The sequence below is a fragment of the Herpailurus yagouaroundi genome, unplaced genomic scaffold (genome assembly GCF_014898765.1).
Source record: "Herpailurus yagouaroundi ecotype Mexico unplaced genomic scaffold, PumYag 139, whole genome shotgun sequence".
Lineage (NCBI taxonomy): Eukaryota > Metazoa > Chordata > Mammalia > Carnivora > Felidae > Herpailurus > Herpailurus yagouaroundi.
Window position 1 is genome coordinate 17,898,838 of NW_024412394.1, and position 20,835 is coordinate 17,919,672.

Below are 20,835 nucleotides of genomic sequence, written 5' to 3' on the forward strand. Positions count from 1 at the left end.
TCTTCTGAAAAGCACCAAAAGAACATCAAGACTCGAAGAACACCATGAAGAGAATTTACCAACCATAATGACTACAATTTTCACTTGCCCTAAATAGCCACCAATTTCCCTGTGCCCTAAATAGCCACCAATCTCCCTCTCTTTACTGTTAATGAAGCAAAGGAGCACAAAAGTATTTCTAATTTGGAGGAGCCAAGGGAGTCTGCATGGGCCATTAGCAGCAGAGAGCTTCATTACTAGGGGAAGAAGTCTCTCCCTGAACTTCTCATGGCTTTATGTGCAAGAAATCAGGAGGCAACCAGTCCATTTTAAATGTTAACCCTTACCTCTGCATCAGCAACAGCTCTGGGTATAATCAAAAAGACAAAAGAACTACAAACCATTCCTTTCCTTTTCCGGTTCAAAGGGGTGCCTTAAGTTTTATTCTTTTTTTTTTTTTTTTTAATAACGAAGCTTGTTTTTAATTAAGGGATATTTTCCTTTAGAAATATAGCACTATCGCTTGATAAAACTTCCCAGCCTAAGTACCAATTTAAAATACTAGTCGCATAAACAGTTTTGTAATTTAGTGCCCATATACTGTGTAGAACTGTTGAATGTATACTGCCCACAAAGGATTTGTTAGGCAATCAACAATACCAATGAGAACAAATATTAACTCCCTGGTTTGTGTTTACCATTAGCTTACTTTTCCTGAGGGTCCATATCTCTGTATTAAGACAAACACTGCATTGAGCTCTAAATGCTCTCAATTCAGAACAATTGTGAAATAAACCCCTTGTAATTACACATCTCCTAAGCCAGACACATCCTAATAACTAGCCTCAAATGGTGCTGCATCTCTTGAATATCCGTGCTTACTGCTGTCACTCTCATCTTTTACTGCACAAAGAGGACAAAATCAAAATTTTGAGCACAGCCAACATTTTTTGTGTGTGACAAAGCACTGCTTGAGCACCCTTTAAAATACATTGAGCTCATAACAAGTCTTTGTCAGAAATCCATCATCCTACCTCTGAGCTGGCACCATCCAGTAATATTTTATATGTATCAATAATTTTTATATACCCTTATTAAGAAACACCTAAAAATATTTCTCCTTCTGAGTAAGACACCTAAAAAGAGGAAGAAAGCCACATTAAGTCTTTACCCCAAACTTTTAAATAATCCTCGAATTCACAGGGGTGCCTGGGTGGCTGTCAGTTAAGCTTCTGACTTCGGCTCAGGTCATCATCTCCTGGTTTGTGAGTTCGAGTCCCGCGACGAGATCTGTGCTAACAGCTCAGAGACTGGAGCCTGCTTCAGATTATATGTCTCCTACTCTCTCTACCCCTCCCATGCTCATGCTCTCTCGATAATAAATAAACATTAAAAAATTAAAGAAAAAATAATCCTCGTATTCACATACAAAATAGAACTGGTAAGCAGAGAGGAAGCCATATGATTTAATAATCCTTGTCTTTCTGATGGGTGTACCCCAACATCACTCCATCATGACTTTGTGGGTCTCTATTTCGTTTGTCTTTTTTCAGAGTTGGCTGAAGCAATAATAATGTATTTTAGAGAAGCCCTGGAATCAACCTAGTATCTCCTCAAAGGTAGTGTCTATAGTTTTTACAGCACACTTAGGACAATACTTCTCATTATATCTTAATCTATGAAGAGAAGAAATAGATGCCAACTATCCTAAGATAATCCTTCATACACTACTGCATCTCTTCTCTCCATCTGTTGAATTCAGCCAGAATGACTACCTCAGAACATGTGAATATCACCATTGGAGTTATGCCCTCAGGGAGTAAACAACCACTTGTCAGGGATATTGAAAAACAATGTTACTATATATCAGGTAGGGAGTTAGACTAAGAAACTTGTCTTCCTGGGGGGCCTGGTTGTCACAGTCGCTTAAGCAGTTAAGTACCTGATTTTGGATCAGGTCATGATCTCATGGTTCATGAGTTCTAGCCCCACATCATGGGGCTCTGTGCTGATAGCTCCTAGCCCACTTCTGATTCTCTTTCACTCTTACTACTCCTCCTTTGCTCACATGCATATGTGCACACATGCTCTCTCATAAACCAATCAATAAACAAACAAACAAATTTATCTTCCCTTATCTAAACACACACACATACCAGGGGCTGTGGTGGAACTGACCAATGCTTACTCATGAACTTTGCCAGCCACTCAACCCAAGGCTGTGTTCAGTGACAGCATACCTACCATCAGTAGGAATGAATAGGTCATAGGAAAGTATTTTCACCATGAAATTGGGCAAATGCTACAAATCAGGGCTTTTTATTCTAGAGAGCTAGTTGTTAAACATTTACCAGCACACTACTGTGCCCCTTTATTATTCATGAAATTTAATAACCATGTAGTATTGTTGATGATATTTCTCAGTCTGAGGTCTGTTATGAGTTTTAGATCTTTTTCTATTTTATTTCTGTAACCTCTGCTGATAAGAAAGGATAATACTTCTTGGAATTTTCCTGTCTCACTTTTTTTTTCTTTTGAGGACTGAAAAGATACCATTAGCAATGCTATGCCTTTATCCCTAGGAAACAGAGTTAGGCGATTATTAAAGGAAAAGCTAGGCCAAAATTTCCATTTGAACTCTTCTTTACTTTTGCATTCACAGAGGCAGGGGGTGCCTTATACTTTGAACACTGACACATTAACAGCAGTTACATAGGTAAAAACTGAACGCAAGCACTACAGGAGAGGATATTAAGCAAGATCTAAGAATCAAGGTGATCAACAAGAACTTTAACCTTTTCTTTTCCAGAAGTAGGAAGAAAGAAAAAGAAGGTATTGGGGCACAATGAATCAAAGAATGTCCTCAGTGACTCCAAATTCTATGATTAGCTGGAAGGTTTTGCTGGATCAGTAGAACATCACATAACTGTTGGAAAGTATTCCTTATTTTTGAAGAATTGGACTAAGTTACATTTGAGCTTACTTAATTCCCTTGCCAGGCATTTGTTGCTCAGAAACATAAAATCGATAGTATTTTATTCAGTTAGCAGTATATTTATATGTTGTTTTGTAAATTACAGCTGTAAAATAGACATAAAATGTCTTTTTACAGATGACATTTATTAAGTACTCACTATATGCCAGGCAATGACCTTGTGAGATAAATACCATTATGTCCATGTTATTGATGTGAGAACTGAAGCAAAGAAAGTAATTTCTCCAGAAAAATACTTCTTAGGAAGTGGGGGGCAGTTATGACTTGTACCCACAAATAACTCTTACTTCTCTATTCTTTAGTCTTTTAAAAATAATTTCTGGGGCGCCTGGGTGGCGCAGTCAGTTAAGCGTCCAACTTCAGCCAGGTCACGATCTCGCGGTCCGTGAGTTCGAGCCCCACGTCAGGCTCTGGGCTGATGGCTCGGAGCCTGGAGCCTGTTTCCGATTCTGTGTCTCCCTCTCTCTCTGCCCCTCCCCCGTTCATGCTCTGTCTCTCTCTGTCCCAAAAATAAATAAAAACGTTGAAAAAAATTTAAAAAAATAAATAAATAAATAAATAAATAAATAAAAATAATTTCAAATACATGCTTGTGTCCTAACTATTTTATGTACATCTTATAAATTTAGAGGGACTGGTTGGCCAACCTGCAATGTCTTATAAACTCTTTTAATTTGTCCCACACTCAATAGAGTGAATGATTAGAGAGAGACCATGGTTTGATTTATTGATATTTGAATAAGTCCATGACAAATGAAATACCTGTAGAGTGCTCTAGACAACGACGATGACGACGACGACGACGACTACTACTACTACTACTACTACTACTAGTAATAATTCCCAGATTGTAATTGTGAGGGTTGAGTTCCTATTCCCCCATTACAACAAATGCATCTAAAACACCAGGGAAAGAAAACAGCTGCAACTGCAGGCAAACTACTAATTCAGTAGGGGTGGGTGGGGATAGAGAAAAGAAGGAATCAGCTGTTGAAATGCATCATCTGGCCAACTGAAAGCTTCAGGAAAGCAAAAGCCTAGAAGACATTATAAAAGAACATTCTTAAATATTACATGTTCCTAGGAGTTTGGAAATAAAGACAGGATAGTATTTTAAACTTGGGTCTCCAAAACAAAAGTTGAGTGCCATGAACTCCTCATAAACATGTCCTAACAGAGAAATGGACAGTAAGGACATTAGAGGAAAATTTGAGGAAGTCAATAATTTTTTTGACTTACATTCATTTATTAAATACTAATTTTATTGAGTCACTATGTGTTCAGCATGATACTGGGCACTATAATTTGAACAAACAAACAGCTAAGCTCTATTCCTGCCCTGTTTACCATCTACAAGAGATGGACAATTTATAGAGCTATACAGGACCTTTGAGTATCGGGCAGAGCAAATATAGATAGCCAAACACAGCAGGGATACCAAGACCTGTTCAGGAAACTCAGGGAAGCTTACTCAAGAAAATAACCTTCATGCTGAGTTCACAGAAACTGAACCTTATGAACTGAAAGGCACAGAGAAGTTGAGTGTGGCTGAGGCATAGGATGTATGGAAGGGATGGCAAAGCCCTGAGAGATGATGCTACAACTATAAACAGGGAGCAAGCCATGAAGGACCTGTGAGACAGTAACACTGTGGGATTGTCTTTGAGAGGCACTGGAAGCTCTTAAAAAGTTCTAAGCAAAGGAATGAATGGATGGCAAGACCAGATCTGCATTTACAAAGTTCAAGGATGAGGTCACAGCAAGACAGCAAGCTAACAGGCTGTTGTCATCCAATAGGTGAGAGAAGCAGAGTGGGAAACTTGGGATGGAGAGAAGTACAAAGACTGAAGAGGGATTTTTTATTTTAAGAGATAAAATGGACAGGACTTGGCAGGTGATGTATGTGGAAAATGAGGTAAAAGATTAGTCAAGGATGACTCCATGCTTCTGGTTTAGATGACTGAAGCATTTGCCTGAACACCCAGGAAGCCTCAACATCCAGAGAGGAACAATCTATGGATAAAGAACAAAAATTCAGTTCTAACAAGTCAAATTTGAGATGGCTAGTATATACTCTAGTGGAAACATTAAAGCATTTTTGCTCAATAGAAATATAATAGAAGCCATGAACACAAGGCACAAGTATAATCTTAAATTTATAGAAGCCACATTAAAAAAGTAAAATGAGGGCACCTAGGTGGCTCAGTCAGTTGAGCATCTGATTTTGGCCCACTTCATGATTTCACAGTTCGTGAGTTCGAGCCCCACCTCGGGCTTCACGCTGTTAGTGTGGAGCCTGCTTGGGATTCTCTCTCTGTCCCTCTTTCTCTGGCCCTTCCCCACTTGTACTCTCTCTCTAAAAATAAATAAATAAACTTTAAAAATATGTTAAAGTAAAATGAAACAGGTGAAATTAATTTTAATATATTTAACCTACTCTATCCAAAATATTTCAACATAATAAAAATAAACAAGTTATTGAGATCTGTTTTTTTTCCTCTGACATCTTAGAAATATGGATTATAATTTACTCTTACAGTACATCTCAATTGGACTAGCCACATTTTAAGTGCTTCGTAGCTATTTGTGGCTAGTGGCTACAACATTGGACACTGCAGAACCTCAGGGCAATTGGATAAATGGGTATGGAATTCAGTAGAGCAGTATAGACTAGAGGAAAAAAGTCTGGAAGCATCACTCTAAGTAAAATAACCCAGATCACCTTGGAAAAGTATGACTTGAGAAGAAGGGAAAGTGCCGCACAGAACCCTAATAAATATTAACATTTATTTTTTTAAGTGATCTCTATACCAACATGAGACTTGAACTCACAACTCTGGGATCTAGAGTTGCCGGCTCTACCAACTGAGCCAGCCAGGTGCCCCAATGTTAGCATTTAAGAGACAGGGAGGAGAGCTTATATCAAGGGGATATGGAAGGAGCACACAACAAACTCTTGGTAATATTATCTTTGTTCCATGTAATTATCCCTATTCTGAAGAAAACATCTATCTAAATGTAGGGGAAGCAATACATCCAGGAACAACGTGAGGCACATCATCATGATGGGACCTCTGGAGAAAAACAGTTGCTGACCTATTTTTCTGAAATGAGGTCCTGACTTACACAATGGGGCTAACACCATCCCTGTTTTGTCAGGAAAGATGGGGTTGATAGCATGAGTCTTGAAGTAATAGAAGCTGGGAAAAGAACACTACCCCGAAGATCTGTGGCTCCTATAGAAAGCATGTTTTTACAACTGGTGAGAGAGAGAAGCAGCAGTCATGTGAACGAAGCACATTGTCATTTTAACAAAACATAAACTAGACTCTGCCTTGGAGAGGGTGGGAATTTCTTCTTCCCCTGATTATAAAGTATTATTACCAACTTCAAATATATGCATAAATCTCTGTCAACTCAACTGTTATGGTTCAAGTCAGAGGAAACGATAAAAAAGGAAGTGCCACAAACATGAGTACACATCAGACCTAAATAAGGTAGTGAGAAACAGAAACAGAAATACAAGGTCTCCAATGTCAAACAAAAAACTTTCAGTGGAATTGGACCATGGAGGGGGCCTTCCCAGGAAGAAATCACACTCCAGCCACTTAGCTGTTAGCAAAGGGGAATGGATGCCTTGTTTATGCAACTCCAAGAGGCCTCACGCCCTGCCCTTGGGCAGGGGGACCTCTTGCAGGGGGAGGGAGGTAAGAGCTGAGAGTGAAGACAGCAGGGGGCATGTGCCATATCAGATCTCCATCAACATGCAACCCCAAAAGATCAAGACTGTGGGAGCTTTGTAAATCAACTCTTAGGGTGCTTGCTCCAGGGCAAATAGCACAACAAATTAATCCTTTCTCCATGAAATGCAGCAAAGTTTGTATCCACGCTGAATTCAAATTGCTCATTAGCTCTGACATGTTCCTAATGAGGTTATAATGCTCTGGGACAGAGATCAAGTCACTAAGTACAAATAGCTAGAGATAGAATCATAGGAAAATAAAGTTAGAAGGACCTTAGAGCAGTGCTCCTAAAACTTTAATAAAAATCACCTAGTGATTCTGATTCAGGATGTGTGTGGTGGGACCTGAGGTGGCCCATGTCTAAGGAGCTCCCAGGTGATGCTGATACACTTTGACTAGCAAAGCACAAGAGATCATTGAATTCAGTCCTCTTATCCTAGAGATAAGGAAACTAGCTCCAAGAGACTTATAATTGGGAGTGTTCTGAGACTTCCCTGAGACTATTTTGGGGTAGTTGGGCATTTGCCTATAGACCTGTGGTGCACCTGAAAAATTTTAAGTAGAAGTGTAGGGAGTAGAGTAGCCAATCATCCTGGATTCCTCAAGGCCGAGACATGAGATTTTCTATTTTACAACCAGGAGAACTCCAGATAAACCAAGACAAGTCGTTCATCCTAGTAAGACTCTTTTGAATCTACTCATAATACTATATCAGGATTATCACCATTTTTACCTTGTCAGTCCCTGAGTGCTGGGATCATAACCTACTGTTAAGGTAACCACCTAAGCATCCTGTCCTGAATATTTCCAAGAATAAAAGCTTAGCCAAGATTATATCTGCAGAGCCTGTTAACATCACATCACTAAGTACCTTTCTTTTTCAATTTTTAAAGTTTTTTTTTTTATTTGAAAAGAGTTGGCACGCGATGTTACATTAGTTTCAGATATGTAACATAGTGATTCAACTCTGTACATTATGTCCACCACAAGTGTAGCTACCATCTGCCACCATACAAGGCTATTAAAATACCATTGACTACGTTCCCTGTACTATACCTTTTATTCCCATGACTTATTCATTCCACAACTGGAAGCCTGTATCTCCTACTCCCCTGCTTAGCACCTTTCCAAGAAGACAGTCTCCAGTAGTTCTCAAAGTAAGGCATAAAAAAGGAATATCAAAAACACAGTCAAATAAATATACGAACACATCATGCTCTTTTTAACTACACAAATCTATTAATTTTCCCATTTGAAAAGAAAGGCATATAAAAAATACATCACTAACTTTTATAAATCTCATTCATTAAAAACATCTTTGGCAAAATCACTAAACTAACAATTCATTAAAAACATCTTTGGCAAAATCACTAAACTAACAATAATACTCAGGATGCATCCTTGAGAATGAAAACAGGAAGTATGCACTGTACAAACGAAATGATTAGAAATGAAAATACATCTCTCCACATTGCTATTTTGCTCACTAGAATTAGACCCATTAACATCTGATAGACTAATAAACAGTCGAGAAGGCAAAAGCGGAGAATTTTAAGACTATTAAATGTTAGCACTGTACTGCTAAGGTTTCCAAAAGAGAATGTCAGGAAACTAATTCCATATGCAATCAAAATGCAGACTTAGTGCCGTCCTGATGGCATTGACTTACCGTGGAGTTTACCTGTTTAAATAAGATGCCAACATGGTCTGCCTGAATCACTTGACTTAATATTCATGCACTTAGGACACTTAAAACAATGGAAGGAAAGAAGTGTGGCTAAATATATGCAATGCATTTTAAATAGGTAAAAGATAGAACCCTAGACACTCAGCAATCATTACCTGGAAATTAAAGAGGGCAGAAGCAATCCTATTATGTATTATAAACAGCCTAGCTGCTGACTTAATGGTACTTTGACTAGCATAGCCAAGGAGTCCTTGCTCCAATATTAATAGGAAATGTATTGTACGAATCCAATAGTTCATGAAATTAACAAGGAAAATGAACTGGAGTGGAGCAACTTTGCAAATAATAGGAAGGCATCATCAATTGCTTCCCCAGAGCATACTGAACACTTAAAAAGAGCTTGGGGAGAGTACATGTATATAAATGAGAATGGACATTGTAAGAATTTTTTAACAATACTTCTGATTTAAATATCTTTCTTTGCCAATGCAGGGAATAAAACCCAATGGAAAAAAAGACAGTCTCTTCAGCAAATCATGCTCGGAAAACTGGACAATGACATGCAGAAAGAAGAATGACCCTGGACCAGTTTCTCACACCATACAAAAAAATAAACTCAAAATGAATGAAAGACCTAAATGTAAGACAGGAAGCAATGAAAATCCTAGAGGAGAAAACAGGAAACAACCTCTTTGATCTTGGCCACAGCAACTTCTCGACATGTCTCCAGAGGCAAAGGAAACAAAAGCAAAAATGAACTATAGGGACCTCATCCAGATAAAAACTTTTGCACTGTGAAGGAAACAATCAGCAAAACTAAAAGGCAACCAACAGGATGGGAGAAGATGGTTGCAAATGACATATCAGATAAAGGGTTAGTATCCAAAATCTATAAAGAACTTACCAAACTCAACACCCAAGAAACAAATAATCCAGTGAAGAAATGGGCAAAAGACATGAATAGACAATTTTCCAAAGAAGACATCCAGATGGCAACAGACACATGAAAAAAATGTTCAGCATCACTCATCATCAGGAAAATACAAATCAAAACCACAATGAGATACCACCTTACACCTGCCAAAATGGCTAAAATTAACAACTCAGACAACAAGAGATGCTGGCAAGAATGCAGAGAAAGAGAAACATTTTTGCACTATTGGTAGGAATACAAACTGGTGCAGCCATTCTGGAAAATGGTACGGAGGTTCAACAAAAACTTAAAAATAGAACTACCCTATGACCCAGCAATTGCACTACTAGGTATTTATTCAAAGGATACAAAATGCTGATTCAAAGGGGTACATGCACCCTAATGTTTACAGCAGCACTATTGACAATAGCCAAAGTATGGAAAGAGCACAAATGTCCATTGACTGATGAATGGATAAAGATGTGGTAGATATATACAATGGGATATTACTCAGCAATCAATAAGAATGAAATGTTGCCATTTGCAACAAGATGGATAGAACTAGAGTGTATTATGCTAAGCTAAATAAGTCAGAGAGACAAATATGATTTCATTCATATGTGGAATTTAAGTTACAAAACAGATGAACATAAGGGAAGTGAAGCAAAAATCATATAAAAATAGAGAGAGAGACAAACCATAAGAGATTCATATACACAGAGAACAAACTGAGGGTTGCTGGCAAGGTGTTGCGTATGGGAAAGGGCTAAAGGTATGAGTAGCATTAAGAAGGACACTTGCTGGGATGAGCACTGGGTGTTAAATGTAAGTGATGAATCACGAAAATTCTATTCTTAAAGTCTTTATTATACTACATGTTAACTAACTTGGATTTAAATTTAAAAATATAACTTTTTTAAAAAATAAAAAAATAAAATACCACTAGAAAGTTAAAAAATTACTTTTCAAATTCTCTGTTGGTTCCAAGTCTTTTTAAGAATATGCCATTAGCTCAAAATGTCAATAAGAGGTCATGGGCTAAGTGATCTGGTCCACTAATATTGAAAGTTAGCTGTCATTTGAATAAGCCTCAAACTACCATAAACTTATGATTTGACAGCTGTCAAGCATATTCTCATATCATTTTTATCTAACTAAATACTTTTAATAGGATATAGAAAACAATATCCCTTCAATAAACAGCCCCAACCCCAACAGCCTGAATGATATGCTCACTGGCAAGCTGATCAGTATGGTTAATTCAACTTACAAACCAATAGACATACGATGAAAGTGAACATCTTCCCCACAGACACTGCCATGAACAATCTGACTGAAGCTTGCGTTGACCAAACAAGAAGCTGGAAGGGTTTCCATAGAAGCAAGAATATGACTTCTATTTCTCCCAGACAGAGACCCATCCATGTCTTCCAAAATTGCTGAATAAGGAAACGGAAATGCTACTAAATTTGGAGAGTTTATAAATTTCAACTGGTTGGTCTTCACAGGAAATCCACCTATAAATTGGAAGACAGAAAGGCTGTTACACGTGGCACAAAAGACTGTTGTAAGAAATGGCAGCTGAATTCACTAGGATGTTTTAGCACTTTAAACTGCATATTTATAGAGTTATGATTCACTTATTTATTCAAGAAAAATTCATTGAGTGTTTACCATATTCCAGGATTTGTGGTATGTGCTAGAGACACAGACGGGAACAAGATCAGTATTGGCAATGCCTTCATGCAGCCTGTATCCTGGGGCAGTGATTCTCAACCAGGATTTGCCCTCCAGGGGACACTTGGCACTATTAATAATCATTTTTGGCTGTCACAGGTGGGTAGATGGCAGTGCTACTGGCATGTGGTGGGTAGAGAGGCAAGGACGCTGCTAAATATCCTCACTGCACAGGACAGTCCCTACAACAAAAAATTATCCCACCTAAAATACCAATAGTGCCAAGGATGAGAAACTGGTACGGTGGGAAATAGAGATGCAGATGACTAACTTACTAGTTACTAACTGTAAAGGTGCTGTGGTTCAGTCTTTAATCTTTCTCCTCTAGTTCTTCTAGGGAGTCTACCCCTATCTCTTATGAACCTCATATTTTAAACATACCCTCAACATTCAATCATGTGGGTAAATATTAATAGTAGCACCTTTTTAAGTATTAGTGGCAGGGCGACACTTGTTGCAGTGTTTCCCTCACCCTGCCTCCATGTGATTCATCAGTAGTGCTGCTGATCCAGCTGACTGGCTTTCTAATTCCCATACCCCTTTCATTAAAATGTAAAAACTCAGCACACGAGTCTCAGTACATGTGCTACTATATTTTTGTGTTACGTACATCATAAATACACAAAAAAGAAAAAGAAAAAAGAAAAAGATACAAATAATTAGTGGCCCAGATGTTTTCAGTCTGCATCCCAGTAGAATCCATGCAGTGAGTTAAGTCATGCATTCAAGACTCAATGATTCTGGGGTGCCTGGGTGGCTGAGTCAGTTAAACGTCTGATTCTTGATTTTAGCTCAGGTCATGATCTCATGGTTCATGAGATAGAGCCCCACATTGGGCTCTGGGCTGACAGTTCACAGACTGCTTGGGATTCTCTGTCTCCCTCTCTCTCTGCCTCTCCCCCACTTGTTTTCTCTCAACACTAAATAAACATTAAAAAAAAAAAAAAAAGACTCCATGATTCTACCTCTTGCAATTTCTATAGTTCATCCAATACCACAACCACCCACAGGTCTACAATTCAGTCCTATTGGAGTTTAAATTTTTATATATGCTGTTCCTAATTTCTAGAAAGTTTTCTCTGCCTATCTCTCCCTTGTAAATTGTATTCATCTTTCAAAACTCTGCTCAAGAGCAACTTTATGATATCTTGCCTGATCCCTTTCTTGCTCCCTTCACTGACCTTGTTTAGTCCTCTAGGACTGTACTCATCACACGTAACTACAGTGACCTGCTTAACATTTATTTTTGTACCTAGATCAAGAGCTCCTGTTAGAGAAGAATTATGTATTTTTCATCTTCATACACCCCAGTTCCTCAGAACTGGAATGGACAGTTTTTAAGCAAATGAAAGATATGGCTTAGCCCAGATCATCCAGTGAGCAGACATTCGAGGTCATAAGGAGTAGTGTGTTTTTCTTTAGTGTCCTGTGAATGATATGAAATAGTAAAGCTATTAAAGAACTGAGGGATTTTAATTTGAAGTGAATGCCATAAGGCATTTTTTATTCCTATTATTATTTCTATAATCTTAAACTCAGATGCCACCCAAATAAAAACAATCTTTGACTCTGCCTATACAGAAAAAAAAGTAAAGTGGAGACTTGCTGATTATTCATTTAATTAAAAAAACAAACAATTATCTAAATTGGTGATTCAAACCACAAGAGCATATTTACTTGAATTACTTGGTTTGGCTGTTTACAATGATCAAATCAACTAGATTGCTCTCGACTTCTTTTCACCTTGGCCCATGAGTCCTCCAAGGTATTTCTCACTACCTTAGAGATGTGGTTTATAAGTAAACAAGAATTCCTATGGTTCTCTTTAGGTATACACCAAGCCTTGGGCTGCTGAAAACATAAAGTACTCCATTCTGGCTCTTTGGGGAAAGACTGCATGTGTGTTAGTTTATGTTCATATATCTATCCACCCAACTCCATTTATTCAATCAATGAACTGACTTTGAGGCACCAAGCTTCTGGGTATGAATGACAAACCTCTGAGCATGAGGTCATGGTCCCTGCCTTTATGAAGCTCTGAGTCCAACAGAGACAGGGCACCGTATGATGAAGTACAACAGATGTCATCATAGGGAAAGAATGGAGAGCTAGAAGAGTCATAGTGGGAGTACCTGACCACCACTGAGATTTCCTTTAGGAGATCAGAGAAGCAGTTTCTACTGATGCAATCTTATAATTGAAAGAAATGATGAGTCACAAAGGTTTTGCCACTATTTATCATATTACTTGAACGTTGGCCTTCTTTACTGTATGTCTTATATCTTAAAACAACTTACCTTGTCCTTGGGAACAGCCAGAACAGGTCCTGATGGACACACAGTCAGTGAGATCAAAATTAACAAAGGTTGTGTTAGATATTATCAGTTCCCATCTCTTGGGAGTTTTGATCCCAGCTGACATACACTGGCTTTCCTGTGATTTAGAAAGAAGAAAAAAAAAAAAGACAGGAAGTAGACACATGAAATACAATTTGTAATATGTTAATAAAAACAAGAGAATAAAAAGACAAGCTATAGAGTGGAAAAAAAATATTTGCAAATCATGATATGACAAAGGATCACAGTAGAACGCACTATCCACATATTAGAATGATTAAAGAAAATATAGTGATGATACCAAGTGCTGATAACTTCCACATGGCCATAAAAACTATGGAATATGGGTTTGCATTTTCTTATCAAGTTAAACACACTCTTATCATATGACCTAGCAATTCAACCCCTAGGTATTTATTTACTTTTAAGAAATTAAAATTTACATTCACACAAAAACCTTACAAAAATGATTATAATAGTTCCACTTGTAATCACCAAATCTGGGAACAACTCAAATTTCCTTATACAAATGAATGGATAAGCACATTGTGGTACATCCATATAGTGGAATACTACCCGGCAATAATAAGGAATAAAATCCTGCTTCTTGCAACAAGTTAGGTAAATCCTGAAGGCATTTGGGAGTGAAAGAAGCCAGTCTCAAAGGTCGCATACTATCTGATTCCATTTCAAAAGACAAAACGATAGTGACAGACAATAGATTAGAGATCCCCAGGGGTTAGACTTGAGAGTAAGATGTGGCCACAAAGATGAAGCCTGAGACAGTTAGTTGGGTTGAACCAACTGTTCTGTATCTGGATTATGGTGGTGGTGGTAGTGTTTACCCAAATGTACACGGATGTTTAAAATCATAGAATGGTACATCAAAAAAATAGTTTTACTGTATATTAATTTAAAAATTAAAATTAGAAAATAAAAAAAAAAACCTGCTTCTAGTATTCTCCGCAAAATCTCTTCAACAAACTATCTAATCAAGTTGTTAGTGTTTCACTGTTCAACACTTGAAAATAATTGTATGCTGAGGATAACCAGACATTTGTCGATGGTCTCCACCATGAAAGACAGTGATAGAAAGAAAGAAGAAAAGTAATCCAGTGGAGACAAAACCAGTATAGAAATCAGAAGGACATTTAAACACTATCAAAAAAACCACAGAGAAATAACTATATTATAGCCATGAAGAAGCCCAAAATGGGATTTTTCAGAAAAAAAAAAAAACAACAACAAAAACAGGAGAGCAGAAATAATCAACTCAATAGAAAAAAATTGAGGAAATATCCTTGAAAACAGAATAAAAAGACAGTGGGAAAATCAGAGAGAAAATTAAGAAAAGTAGAAAAACAACCGAGGAGGTCCAATATCCAAATAAAAATTCTTTCAAAAAAGAAAACAAGAAAAATAAGAGGACAGAATTATCAAAGAAATGACTTAAGAAAGCTACTCAGATGGGAAAGATATGTTTTCTAAATGGAAAAGTCTCATCCGTTCCCTAATACAGTGGTTACAATGAAAAACCACACAAGGTACATCATCCTGAAACTACATAATACCAGGAACAAGATTCCAAAAACTTCCAAAGCAGAAAAACCAAAAGGTTACATATAACTGACCAAGAATCAGAATATCTTAAACTACTCAACCTCAAAACTAGAAGCTGGAAGGCAATGGAGCTTTGCCTTCAAATTGTCAAGGTAAAAGGAACTGCAAACTGCTATTCCATAACCAACAACCTAGGAATAAGAGGGTCTCCATTTGTAACTCAAAATATTTACTTCCGTAGCCCCCACTTTGTTAAGAAATTTAATATTGGCTATGTTCTAATAAAATAAGAAATTAAATCACAAAGGAGGAAAATGTGGGAATCAGGAACAAGAGATCCAATATTAAGGAGACATGCAGGAAAACTCCAAGATGATGGTCAGGAGAAATTTCAGGGTGCATATGTGACACTCTTCTCCCAAACTACTGGTGCAAGTATAAACACTTAGGATTGTTGTTTCGCATTATTTGCTAAAACTGAATGGATATCCCATGACTCAGCAATTTTACAATTTGGCATATATTCAACAGAAGTACATGCACACGAACACCAAGAGACATACGGAAGAATGTTCATGAAATCATTACTGGTAATAGCTGAAAACTGGAAATAATCAAATGTCCATCAATAGCAACTGTTGTATAGGGGTGCCTGGGTGGCTCAGTCTCTTGAGCATCTGACTCTCAATTTCAGCTCACATCATGATCCCAGGGTAGTGGGTTCCAGCCTGGTGTTGGGCTCTGTGCTGAATGTGGAGGTTGCTTAAGACTCTCTCTTTCTCCCTCTCTCTCCCTGTGACCCTCCCCAGCCCTTGCTCTATAAACAAATGAACAAATAAATAAATAAATAACTGTGGTATAGTCATGAAGTGCAATACAACATAACAATTGGAAGTACAAATTATTGAAACATATAAAAACATGAATGGATATCATAGACATAATGTTGTGCCAAAGAAATCAGGCACAAAAGAGTTCCTACTCTATGATTCCATTTATATAAAGATCAAAAACAGATTTCAAATTAACCTATGCCTATAGAAGTCTGAGTAATGGTTCCCCTTTGGCCAGGGAGCTGGGGAATGGGGTTGGGTGGGAGGAACCATGAAGGGGCTTCAAAGGAACAGATAACGTTCTATTTCTTGATCTGGGTGGTATGTCCATCGCTTTTGCTTTATAAAAATCTATCGAGTTCTTTGCTTGTGATTGGTGCACTTTTCTCTATAAATGTTATGCTTCCATGACACATTTATTTTAAGAAGTGGAACAGATACTAAAGACAAGTAGCATACAAGAAGGGAAGGAAGAAAGAAGCTGAAAGAGTTTAAGGTCATTTCATTGTTGAGGCAAAGTTTAAAGATGCTGTTGTAATTTAGACTTCATTAAGACAAACAGGCCTGTTGAAAATTTAAGGTCGATAACTAAAATAACCAAAACAAAAGGAGTAACTTTCAAACAGGCAAACATAAAAAAAAGATACCCTTCAATGCAAGACAAATCAAGTTTGAAAAGTAGAAACAAAAAAAAGAAAACTGACTGCAAAGTGGGAGGACAAAGTAAAATGGTAGAAATAAGTGCAAATATATGGGAGACATCAGCATGTCTAGTAATTGAAACTACTAGAGAAAATGAGATTTCTCCCAGGGAGAGCAAGTGCATTGAGAAGAGAAGGGGCCTTACAACAGAATGTAGACAAACAGAACAATGAAAGGTCTACATTAAGGAAGACAAACCCGCAAGTGAAAATAGGAAATAACCCCAGAGAAACAGGAGGAAGAATGAAGCCACCCATCAGCATCTGCCTAAATAAGATACATGTTAAGCTACTGTCATCTGCTCAAATTAATTACAATAACAATGAGAAGATAACCAAGCTACAGATACTTCCCAAAGTCAGGTGACCATAATTTACATCCAAATCAGGCCACTTTTGAGAGTGAAAGGGGATGCTAATGAAATAGGATGTTAAGAAAACTGGCACAAATAAAATACAGTCATACTGGGGAGCATAGTGATAGGAGAAGACATCTCTTGTTCTTCTGTATTAAAGCCATCCTCCCTGCAAGCTATTCCACTCACCTCAATATAAAGGTAGTGTTGACCAGGAGGTTACCAACATACACACAAATATACTTACAAGACATAATTTCTTTTAATAAAAAGTGTTTCCCGGAAAGTAGTGTTTGTTTTAGGCTAGGACTCACTGGTAATGGCGTGCCACCAATTAGGTGTGGGTGGAAGGTCTAAGATTAGATAGGCCACAAATCTAAATTCCTAAAGGAATGGCAGGCACAGAAGACAGAAGCTAAAATCAGAGTTCCCCAACCACAGACAGGTCAGGCCTCCTTTTTTCTCTCTTTTTTTTCTTTTTAACAACTGACACAGTTTCATGTGGCAATAAAGAGATTCCCAAATAAATCTGAGAAATACTGCATTACATAAAGATGTATACATATTTTCCTTTTTTTGTTTTTAACCCTATAACTTCACAGAGCCCTTTAAGTGTTAATATGGAATATAAATTTCAGGGGATGGGTGTATGGTAAGCAGAATATGATAATTATAATTAACCTAAGAATCTTGCTTTTCCCAGACTCCCTCTTGGAAATAGCCTTGCATGAAAAATACTACAGGAAATACTGGAGTAGGCAATGCTCATTGCCAAAGCTATCCTCCACGTGTGATTTGAAGAGTTATTTGACCAAGGGTGAGAGGGTACGCTGGTGATCCTAGCTCCACAATACTGGGCATAGATCTTGGGCTATCATTTGACCTCTCAAATTCTCCATCTGTTTACTGGTAAATTCATAAGTTTTAACTAGATCAACTTCTAAGGGATAATTAGATCTAAAGTTCCATGGTTTTATGCTTTGTGTGCCTAACCAGGATCTAGATCTCTTCTAGAACAAGCTGTTTAATATCTATTCAGGGACTTTTCTCCTGTACTTTCTTTAAAACTGAGAGACCCTAGGCTGCATTTCATTCCTGGTGAATCACACCCCAGGGACAGAATTATGTTTTATTATCTCGTGATAAACACCCTTTTGGCATAATTTGTATCTTAGTTTGTATCACTCTCCCCTAAATTATGATGTCTACTTAGTATCAATTAAGAGGCTGTGACATTAATTTACCAGGACAGTTAGTGACTCAGCCTGATGGACATTTGTTTTGGCATCTTCTTTAAGGTTATTTCCAAGGAATTTAAGGGCCTTTCATCTACCGGTATCATAGAATCTAAATCCGGGTTCCATCCTCTCTTGAAAATTCTGCAGTCAAAAAAGAAGATTTATCTCTCAAGGTAGTAATCCTTTCAGAGAAAAGGAAAAATGGGCAGGTATTTCCCTCCGGAAAACGATGGTTCAAAAAATATTTAATTAACTTTGAGAATTAAACATAAAAAAATGAAGCTTAAGAAAATTATTTTTTAATCTTAATATTTTTATCTATACCTACACAATAGCCTCCAAGAGCTATACTTATTTAAATTTCAATAGGTCAAGGTATTCAGGACAAAGTAAAGAACTTGTTCTTTCCTTTGTTTCCAGAAGTACAGTAGGTCTCTTTCATCTATGATTGTTATGACAATGTGATATCAATATACATGTAGCTCTTTCTAGAACTCTTTTAAGAACTTAAGGGGGTCCATTACAGGTGTGAAGCCTACTAAGACCAATGGCAACCCTGGACTTCCCTTAAGGGGAATTACTACTTCTAGTTCTGCATCTGGGAAATTTGTTTTGCCTCATCTACATTCTGGTACCCTGGTCATGCAATGGCAGAGAAGTCATCTGTAGTCTGATATTTATCATGTTGAAACCCACGCTTAGGCAAGTATTAGGGAATCATCTAAGGTACTCTAGTATACTATGCAACATAAATTCATGTTACCTCTTTGGTGAGGAGGGGCACTCTAAAAACAATAAGGACCCTATGAACAAAATGTTTATATTGAAACATGGCAAACTACAATACAAAGAGAAAATGTGAAGTTTTGCTATTCTATAACCCTTGTGAAGTAAAGGTAAATTAATCTAAAATCATTAGGTTTATTACTGAATTGCAGTGAAAATAATGCTAAATTGCAACCAAGTAAGAATTTGGCAAGCTACTCATGACTTTTAGGATTTATATGGACTCAGAACGTTAAAAACTTGTGTACATTTCAATTTCATCAAAGATACCACCACTGTTACAAATAAAAAGTTCTTCTAACCTCTACCAATTAAACCCAAGATTCACTAAAGAATACTATTAAAATTACATACCCTGGGTCACTAGGGAACCGAGCACGAACAATTCTGTTTTGATAGTCTAAAGCAACTACACTAAGGCACTTACCTTGTGGGCAAAATGACCAAGTAATAAGCTGTCAGTAACTGAAGTATTTGCATCACTTTCCAAGATGTCAATTCCAAAATCTCTGCATGAATAAACTTGGAAGTTTTTCAGGTGAAGATTGCTACTTCTAAAAATCTATAAAATAACAGCATATGTTATGGCAAAGGTCTGAGGCTTGGTTTTTCTTGCAGACTTCCTATAGCTTCTTTAATTATTGATTAAGTATAAATAAGCATGCTATACCACATTTAAGCAGCTTTTGTCCATCAATATCTGTACAGACATCCCAAAGTTGCTGTCAGGTGAGTACTAACTAGTCCCTTTTGGTAACATCCCCTCTGTACTTTTCATTTCTCCTCGTAATAACTGTTACATTAAAAATGTCAGTGTGAATTCTTCACTTATCTAAAATAAACTTGCAATTGTCAAATCACACAAAATTAATGGAGAAAAACAGAGCATCCAAGAACTCAAATACTTACTATTTTCTTCATGGTAGTATATGTTACTATTATTATAAAAAATATAATTATGAAATAAGTAATTCCAAATGACTACAGATTAAAAATGTGCTATGTGCATATATATTTATGACAACTTGGGTGAGTGGGCCCAAATAGGGATTGAATATTAACAAAATTAGTTTGTTAGAGTTGAAAGAATCCCACTAGTTTGGAGGACAGAGCTCTTGGTTTTGACCTACCACTGATATTAACTAACTATATGATCTCAGGCAAGACATTGAACTTTTCCTGGACTTCAATTCAACCATCTTCAAAATCAAGGTGGAGGTCTGGACTAGCAAATTACCTAACACAGCATTTATTTCTTTATTAAATAGGGTCATATTTACATTCATACCTTCACGTGGAAGTTTCCTATTAATTAAGGCCAAAGTAGCCTTGATTTATCATAGTATCGTGCTTCTACTTGTCAGTCAGTCTTTAAGCTTGAATTTTCATGAAACAAATAGCTTGCATATCTCATTATGTATGAGCCAACAGCTTTTACAAAATGATACATCTTTGAAGACACGAAGGTTTATTTAAACAAAATAAGCATAATCTAAACTGTTAACTTGGTAAGAATTGTGACCTATTTACAAGCATCAGCCCAAGATCTGGCAAATATACTCATATTTAAAAACAGCTAACACCTCACATTAGCTAGAGAACCTGGTGATTTTAAAAGAAAACTAACACACAGTAGCAAAAAATCATCTATTTGTTGTGTGAATACACCTTTCAGAAAGTGCTTTCATCTCTCTCTCTTCTAAAAGAATCATTTTGCATTTATGAGACATGGTGAGGAAAGGATATTCTTCTCAACTCTTATTAACATATATGTTCAAAGGTCACATTGAGTTGGAATCCAGCAATTCTTAGCTGTATGACATTAGTGCTCTCCCTTTCACTCTCCCTCTCTCTCTTTTCCTCTCTCAAGAGTGAGAGGGAGAGCCAGAGTGAGAGAGAGAGAGAGAGATGGAGAGAGGGAGGGAGAGAGGGAGAGAGGGAGAGAGGGAGGGAGGGAGGGAGGGAGGGAGA

The 20,835-nt window shown here is 37.3% G+C and overlaps 1 protein-coding gene across 3 annotated transcripts in view; it reads right to left on the minus strand.

Annotated features, from left to right (window-relative positions):
• PKHD1 (PKHD1 ciliary IPT domain containing fibrocystin/polyductin) overlaps positions 1-20,835 on the minus strand; it is a 475,556-nt gene that overhangs the window by 227,446 nt on the left and 227,275 nt on the right. For all 3 annotated transcript variants that reach the window (XR_005789774.1, XM_040473753.1, XM_040473752.1), the window contains exons 46-48: positions 19,292-19,426; positions 13,352-13,487; positions 10,588-10,834 (exon numbers count right to left, since the gene is read on the minus strand). Coding sequence is in view for 2 of the 3 variants with exons in the window: in XM_040473753.1 (XP_040329687.1) it covers positions 10,588-10,834; positions 13,352-13,487; positions 19,292-19,426 (518 nt within the window). In the remaining variant the exon portion in view is untranslated. The remainder of the gene's footprint in view (positions 1-10,587; positions 10,835-13,351; positions 13,488-19,291; positions 19,427-20,835) is intronic.